General features: G+C 42.5%; 1 protein-coding gene across 3 annotated transcripts; it reads right to left on the bottom strand.

Annotated features, from left to right (window-relative positions):
• Window positions 1-350: 350 nt before the first annotated feature.
• Window positions 351-3,570, bottom strand: olfml1 (olfactomedin-like 1). Of its 3 annotated transcripts, none has more exons than XR_004776739.2 (4): window positions 3,160-3,570; window positions 2,571-2,856; window positions 1,355-2,200; window positions 351-1,097 (listed from the first exon to the last, which is right to left on the bottom strand). XR_004776739.2 is itself a non-coding variant. In XM_035532262.2 (3 exons), exons 1-3 carry the CDS (start codon window positions 3,274-3,276, stop codon window positions 1,413-1,415), a joined length of 1,191 nt encoding a protein of 396 aa, XP_035388155.2. In that variant the 5' UTR covers window positions 3,277-3,570; the 3' UTR covers window positions 351-1,412. The 3 variants fall into 3 exon arrangements, 1 of the variants encoding a protein (XP_035388155.2); XR_014117390.1 differs by having other exon boundaries at window positions 351-1,100; XM_035532262.2 differs by having other exon boundaries at window positions 351-2,200.
• Window positions 3,571-7,679: the final 4,109 nt, after the last annotated feature.

The raw sequence follows: 7,679 nt of genomic DNA on the forward strand, positions 1-7,679 counted from the left end.
TATATGTATATATATATATATATATATATATATACATACATATACATACATATACACATATATATATATATATATATACACATACACATATACACACACACACACACACACACACACACACACACACTTAAACAGACAAACCTGCATCCAAGAACATAACAGGCTTCCAGTTGCACATTACTACAGTGATTGAGTAGTCTCTCTCTCTCTCTCTCTCTCTCTCTCTCTCTCTCTCTCTCTCTCTCTCTATATATATATATATATATATATATATATATATATATATATATATATATATAATTTCGCGCAAAATGTGTATATTGGTTGGTAAATTAAATAAACACGCAGAATTAACACAGATATTTCTATTTATTATTTAAACTTTTAAAGTACATAAAAGCACAATGCAGGCCACAATACACAAGACGTGTATTATTAGTCTTTCTATATGGACACATCGTATGTGATTTTGCACGATAACTATTCGTGTGCGTGCGTTGTGCAGAGTAACGATTTAAGTGCAGTTACAGCGCCGCCTGCCGCATATTCTCAGAGATCATTCCTAACTACTAACGAACTAACGAAGGTTCAGCCATTGAAGAGAGATCGGTAATCACAATACATTACCAAACGCCATACCGATGTTTTTTTTAATATTTTTTTTTTACAAATGCTATTTTATTATATATTTATTTATATTTATTAACAGAATACCTACGACACACAATTTAATACTTTATGAATGCCGCATTCCTGATGGTGACGGTTCAAATGTCCCTGACTGGCCAGAAGAGTGCAATCAAGTAGAGAGCATTATAAGATTATAAGATAATATATAAGATTATAAGAAGTTGTTTATGTTGACCTGGGGTTATTTGTCCTTTTTAGTGTTTATTTTTTAATAATTTGTGTTCAACGTTTTGTAAGGTTTTGTAAATGTAAAGTTGCATGTAAGCACTTACTGGCGACTGCCATGCAAATGTAACACAGCGCATGTGTGTAAAACTCCAGCTGGATCACAGAACTCCACGATTTAGGGTTTTACGTCTCTGGCCCGTTATAAGGGCGATCTGCTGGGACAGGGGACCACTACAGTCCTGCTGTCCCGACCGGAGTTGCACAGTAGCACAGGCATGTAAAGAAAACAAAAACAAAAACAAAACAAACAACATGAAAAACAAGAAAAATGGGTGGCATTTTGAAAGAACATTTGCATTTTAAACCAAGGCAATTTTTATAGTAACCAAAGCCCTTTAAAATCAGTATGTTTTAACACATCAAACACTGAATATAAAGTCAAATCTTGACCCCAGGATTTTTTTAAAGTATGTGCTTTTACACCTCTCGTGCCTACCTGTTACAAACATGGCAGAACTATGCTTTGCTAGTTCTAATAGCCGGTTGATGCTAGTTTAGGTGGCTGGTGACTTTCTCTTCATGTCCAGCTTGTAGATGGTCTGGTAGCCATCATCCCAAGCATAGACCTGCTTGTCTTTAGGATGATACTGCATACCCGAGTGGCTGGCATAGTGCTTCGGAAAGAAAATCACAGGCACCTCCTCAGTTAAGGTGGTATCGTGGATATCAAACAGGCACTGGATGCTAGAGCGCCCTCCGGAGGGAGAGTTGTACACCACGTACAGGATGCCACAGATGAAGAAGGCTCCCTCGGCATGGACACTCTTGCAGCTGGTGTCCCACGTTTGCTCAACGGCCAGGCTGCCTGCGTCCAGCCTGCTGACCACCAGGTTCCCCCTGAGGTCCGGATCTGCATAGACTGCCCAGAGCCCCATCTCGTCCACGGCCAGGTCCAGGAGGGTGTAGGGGGTAAGGGCATAGGCCGGCATGCGCCCTGCTCCGGGCAGCAGCGCGCGGTCGGCCACCGTGCCGTTCCACAGGTGCACCTTCAGGACTTCGTTGCGTGTGCCGGCGTGGTGGTAGTAGGCAAAGCCGTGGAACACCACGGCGCCGGTGCCTTGCCAGGGCAGAGCCAGTGTGATGGCCCGGACCTGCCCCGAGGAGCCCGAACTGGTGAAGGACTTCAGGGATGCGAACTCCAGCACCGTGCGGTTCATCACGCCGCTGAAGAAGTAGATCTTCGAGGAGCCTTTGGTTGGGTCCTTCATCCAGGAGCCCAGGGTGCTGCCTGCCTTCTTAACGATTTTCTGGGACTTTATGCTAGCAAGCTCAGTACTGCATTCTGAACAAAAAAAAGTTATTTAAGATTATTTAAGTTACTCAACTGGTTTGCAGTGATATTCTGTATTATTACTGGGGAAATTTCTTCTCCCTTCTTTCTTTATTGTATATTAAGGGAAGCGATGGTAACTTCACATTTATTTGTGCAGTTTCACATAATTTTATGATCATTTCCCTAAAACTGGTTGCAGAAACCTACATCACCATCTTTCTTTATAACTATTATAATTTTTATACCTACTAATATACATCCCCAATATACATTTCTCTGTACTTATCATCCACTGTCATATTACATCCCGTTCATCAGATCTGTTTACCTGTTCCTCACATTGTTTACCTTTGCTCTGTCCAGTCATGGCTTTGTTTACCTTTGCTCTGTCCAATCATGGCTTTCCTTTTCAGCTGGGCTTCTTTGACCTCTTGCTCCAGCACAGTTTCTTCGATCTCCACAATGGATGAGTCTGGGATTTTATTCTGCAGGTATTCGACATCTCGCTCCACTCGGTCGACCCGCATGGCTAGGTTATCCATATGACCTTCGACCTCTGACCTTAGTGTGCTCATGCTGCGTAGCTGGCCCCTAACCTCGGTGGACATGTCATACATCTTCTGATTGGACCTCTGGAGGTCTTGATCACATCTGACCACACGTTCCTGTCACAACACCACAGTCACGAATGCACTTTAGTTCTATTTTGTCACTTGCCTCAGTATACCCAAGTGCAGAATAGAAAAGGATAAAAGAAAAGGAGTGGAAGTTACTGAACACTTTTTAATAGACAAAGACGTATTACAAAAACCCACAGGAACCATTATACCTTGTAACTTTATTCAAAGGTCAAACTAGAGTTTATTTCACTTCCAGAACATAGTACAAGCACGATAGCATTCTCCGAGACGGCGTGGGCTTTAGCTGCGTAACCGACGAGTCTTTGTAGATGTGTCTGCGTCTCTTACCTCCAGCTCATGCAGCCGTGTCTGAAAATACTGTATCATAGCGACATCCATCGGCATTCTTTGGCTCTGTCCAGCGCTCAAGGCCAACAGCAGTATGGCCACCAGCTTCCAAAGCATCCTGTAAATCTACTGCTTTTCAGAAACCACTTTCAGAATTCTGGTAATCATCAGCGGTTCTCTGCCATCCGAATGCAGTCGGGATCATCCCAAAGGCATCCGGTTGGCTGTTATTCCCTGCTGCGTTTTTTTCTGCGACTCAGTTGGAATCTTGAAGCGAGGCAGGCCCTCACAGGCTGTGTCTGTGTTTGGAGTCCTAATAACCTCCAGATGTCCTGACACGTCCTCTCCTGGATGCATCACCACAGATTACAACGCTCCTGAAACGATGAGAGGATTTTGCATCCGTCCTGCCTCGAAACCTAAAACATTTTATACTGAGGTGGGATAGAAACAAAAGAGGAGGTGGTTTGGCTGGAAACATTTGCAGAAGGAGAGGCATTATCCAGTTAGCCGCTTTCTGGAAACACGTTCCTTTGGCACGTGAACCTTTAGGAAAAATACATTACAGGTTTTTAATATTATCTGTACCAAGAGCTTAGAAAGTGCCATCTGAACCTCTTTAAATGGATACCCTGAGGTTTCTGTTTTTGAAACTTTTTTTTTTTTTCCACAAAAGATTTTTCTCAGTAGAGACTTTGATTTTCATCTTGGAAATTTTCACCAGTAGGGGGAGCATACTGCAAACCAACTAGACACAAACAGAGAACGTGGGCTAAGAACTGCAGCCACAGAGTGCTCTGTTGTTGCTTATGTTTGTGCTATTGTCCTCTGACAACTGTCAACACAAACAGAACATCCAAAACAAGCAAAACAAACAAACAAAAAAAGACACAAGCTAAAGTGTTCAGTTTAGGTCTAGCTAATATGTAATAATTTGCTTTATAGATAAAAAATCTAATATTTAAATACTCTGTTCAGCTATTAACATCGTCATGTTATCATGCAATTATTAAAAAATGGGTTTTTTGTATAGCCAAAACACCATGGGCATATTCTACAAAATGTGTTTAAGAAACCTTAAACTTAACCTCTGAGGTCAGTCAACTCTTAGTAGGTTGAATGTAACCGAACATAGCCATCATCATCTGACAACTCAGGATAGTACTCAACATGAATGCAATTTACAAAAAGTCTCAAGCTTCTTATTTCAACTGAGCGTTTATGTGTGCAGACTCTGAATATACGTGTAAAGACTAACAATGCTGCAACCAAAGAATCATAACCAATCGGCAGTTTGCATAGCAAAAAAGTAAATTGGTGAGCAAACAGAATAATTAAAAATGGCAACACGAACTCATAGCTGTGTAGTTTTCTCAGTGGCATGTCTGTAGTGTGGTATTGCTTTATTTATCTCATCACAGACTGAGATAATATTTGTTAAAGGATGAAGAAGGGATAGTGTCGTGGACCTGGGACATGTTTGAACACTTGATTTGACGTTCTCTGATGTCAAACATTAATGCTTGCTTGGCATGACCTGGTCACTTCTGGCTGGCCACTTCTGTGAGGAGGCGGTCCAGTGCACCTTCAGAGCAGAATAATTTAGCACAGTAAAAATTTATTCGTACTTGCGCCTAAACGGATTGATTGAATTCAAAGCCCCAAGCTGAAATAGATGTCCTTCTGACCTGATCCTAGGTACATGTAAAGGAAGTCAGGCAAACCATCTACAGATCAACCATATTATGCTCCAAATAACAAGACAAGGCAAGGCATTTGCAAAAGAATATGAAAAGTACATGAGAGAGAGCATGTGGTATATAAAAATGTTATTGTGTATGAAAGGGTCAGAATTATGTTAAGACAATGTTTCATAAAAACCAGCACATGGAAAGTTGTGATTTGATTTTTCCACTGCTTGTCTTTCTATTTGCAATAAATTTATCTTTTTATTTGCAGTAAATATTACAACAAATTGGAAAAAAAACCTTTACTGTCTTTTTGTGATATATTTCTGTGATATTATCTGTGATATTCTGTGATATTCAACTAAATATTCAATTGCTACCACACGGCACCACATAGCCTGTTATCTTGACAGTGGAGGAATATACTGTGAAAAGAAGCTTTGAACTGGAAGACAATATTTTCTCATTTCCTGTAATATGTATTGTTGCACCTTTACTAAATATGCAACAACACTAATGTGGGTCTAAGCAGGCCATTAGAAACACAGCACTAAACTGCCCACATCAGTTTTTAAAGCCTTGTTAAAATGGTTAGAATACTGACTCACTCAGGTTAATGGCTGGGATATATATAAACACAGAGAAAATGTTTGAGCTCTGGGTAAGCTCTAGCCTATTGTCCAATGGACAAGCGAGTGACTGCACCAGTACCACTGTGTAGACCCATGTCTACAGAGAAAACAGTTCAATGCTAAAGAGGGGCATGAAAATATCAATGACGGGTCTAACTACCATATATAACTTGATTTAATCAGTCATTGTGATCAATAATATTGACCACAATGTCAATTTGATCCTTTAGAGGAAGTTCTAGATCTGTCAGCATGGCAGATTAGATTTGCTCTGTTTCCTGTTTATATCCAGGAAAACCTGCTACAGAGCAGGTTAGTTTCACAAAGTATGTTGCCGTAGCAACTAATCTCTGCTCATTCTGATCTTAGTTTCTGGTATGGAAAGGTTTTTGTCAACTAAAAGTTAACCAAAGATCTGGGTTAGTTGTTAAACATGTTTTCCGGAATATTCCACAGATTTCCACGACATTTTCGTTACTGCGTTGCTTGGAAGACGACCACCACTGGTATCCTGTCACTGGAGCAGGACATCCTGTTCAGAGCGGTCAGGCCTTGGATCACCTTTGGCCCCACGAGGACACTCAGCTTTTAAAATCCAGTCAGACACCACTGCAAAGCCACTACCAAGACTTCAGCATTGATCATAATTTTTCAAAATTCTCGCTTGTAGAGGGTACTATTTTGCCAGCTCATCAGAAAAAAAAACAACCAACCAACCAAACAAATAAATAAAACAACAAATGAAAGTAAAGATCTTTCCCTCGCATCGGAACGAGGAAGCACTCTGTGGTGACAAGCCGCGGATGACCCGCCAAGAGCAAATCTTCCAAAATGCTTCGTTGAACACTATTTGTGTGGAGGGTCCATAAATTTGTCTCACTCGCCGTCTTATACAGCAAGCGTCAGTATGTCTAGAATCCCAGTGGGAGCCTTTAGAAGCGAACTCTGACATCGTTGCTGATGTCCACAGAGATGTTCAGCAACTCTCTCAGTGCCGAGCTCTCAAAGGCTTACGACCGTAAGGATGGGTGATGTAACTCAGTCCCAATATCACACAGCTGGGACCCACAGGGCTTGATCTTAATTCTCCCTGATGCCATGGCCCTCGGCGCCTCTCCTTCTCGCCGGCCCTGGTGCGGAGTCTCTCCAAAGCGTGCAGTCCTCCACGCACAGTAGTAATACGAAGTGATGTGAAATAATGGATTATGCATGTGACTTTCTCAATACAAAGGAAAGAATGAATAAGAAAATGTGCACTGCAGCGCGCGCACGGGGGGGGTGCATCCGGAGGCGAGGACCAACCACCATTTTCATCAATTTAGGACACCGCGGAGAGCCAATCGTCTCCACTGAGCTCCTTCACATTTGCATATCCTCTCATCTTTGCTCTTTCAGGGTTACAGCTATTTTCCTCTCACAGATAGTGCTCTCTTGGTTTCAGCAGGAACCTTCGGGGCCATTATTTATGACTCCCAGCAGCTCACCGTCCTCTTGACTCATGTGGAAAAGCAAAAGGGCCCATATGGTTTGTGCCACGTAGGCGTCTCACCGTCTGTGTAGGCGTCTCACTTCCTGTGTAGGCGTCTCGCTGTCTGTGTAGGCGTCTCGCTGCCTGTGTAGGTGTCTCACTGCCTGTGTAGGCGTCTCACTTCCTGTGTAGGCGTCTCACTGTCTGTGTAGGTGTCTCACCGTCTGTGTAGGCGTCTCACTTCCTGTGTAGGCGTCTCACTGTCTGTGTAGGCGTCTCACTTCCTGTGTAGGCGTCTCACTGTCTGTGTAGGTGTCTCGCTGCCTGTGTAGGTGTCTCACTGCCTGTGTAGGTGTCTCACTGCCTGTGTAGGCGTCTCACTTCTTGTGTAGGCGTCTCACTTCTTGTGTAGGCGTCTCACTTCCTGTGTAGGCGTCTCACTGTCTGTGTAGGTGTCTCGCTGCCTGTGTAGGTGTCTCACTGCCTGTGTAGGTGTTTCACTTCTTGTGTAGGTGTCTCACTGCTTGTCACCCTTTGGGTCTCATAATTTTCTTTTGCACATCTGTTAATTTGGTAATTTTTCATTAATCAGAACCAACTCGTCTGCTTTGTCAGTTGATCGAATGTCTCCTGTGTTGTAACTGGAATAGGAGCGAGAAGACAAACAACAAATCACGATCTTCATCAGATCGTAGCCAGGAGCAGTTTTATGGCACAAGGAGCCCTGTGGGT

Source organism: Electrophorus electricus, chromosome 16 (genome assembly GCF_041902795.1).
Source record: "Electrophorus electricus isolate QZ-2024a chromosome 16, ASM4190279v1, whole genome shotgun sequence".
NCBI classification, from domain to species: domain Eukaryota; kingdom Metazoa; phylum Chordata; class Actinopteri; order Gymnotiformes; family Gymnotidae; genus Electrophorus; species Electrophorus electricus.

Coding starts and splice junctions, on each gene's coding strand:
- olfml1 (XM_035532262.2), bottom strand. CDS start 3,276: ATGCTTTGGAAGCTGGTGGCCATACTGCTGTTGGCCTTGAGCGCTGGA. Junction 2,857..3,159: donor CACGGCTGCATGAGCTGGAG/GTAAGAGACGCA, acceptor GTGTTGTGACAG/GAACGTGTGGTCAGATGTGA. Junction 2,201..2,570: donor CATGATTGGACAGAGCAAAG/GTAAACAAAGCC, acceptor TTTTTTGTTCAG/AATGCAGTACTGAGCTTGCT.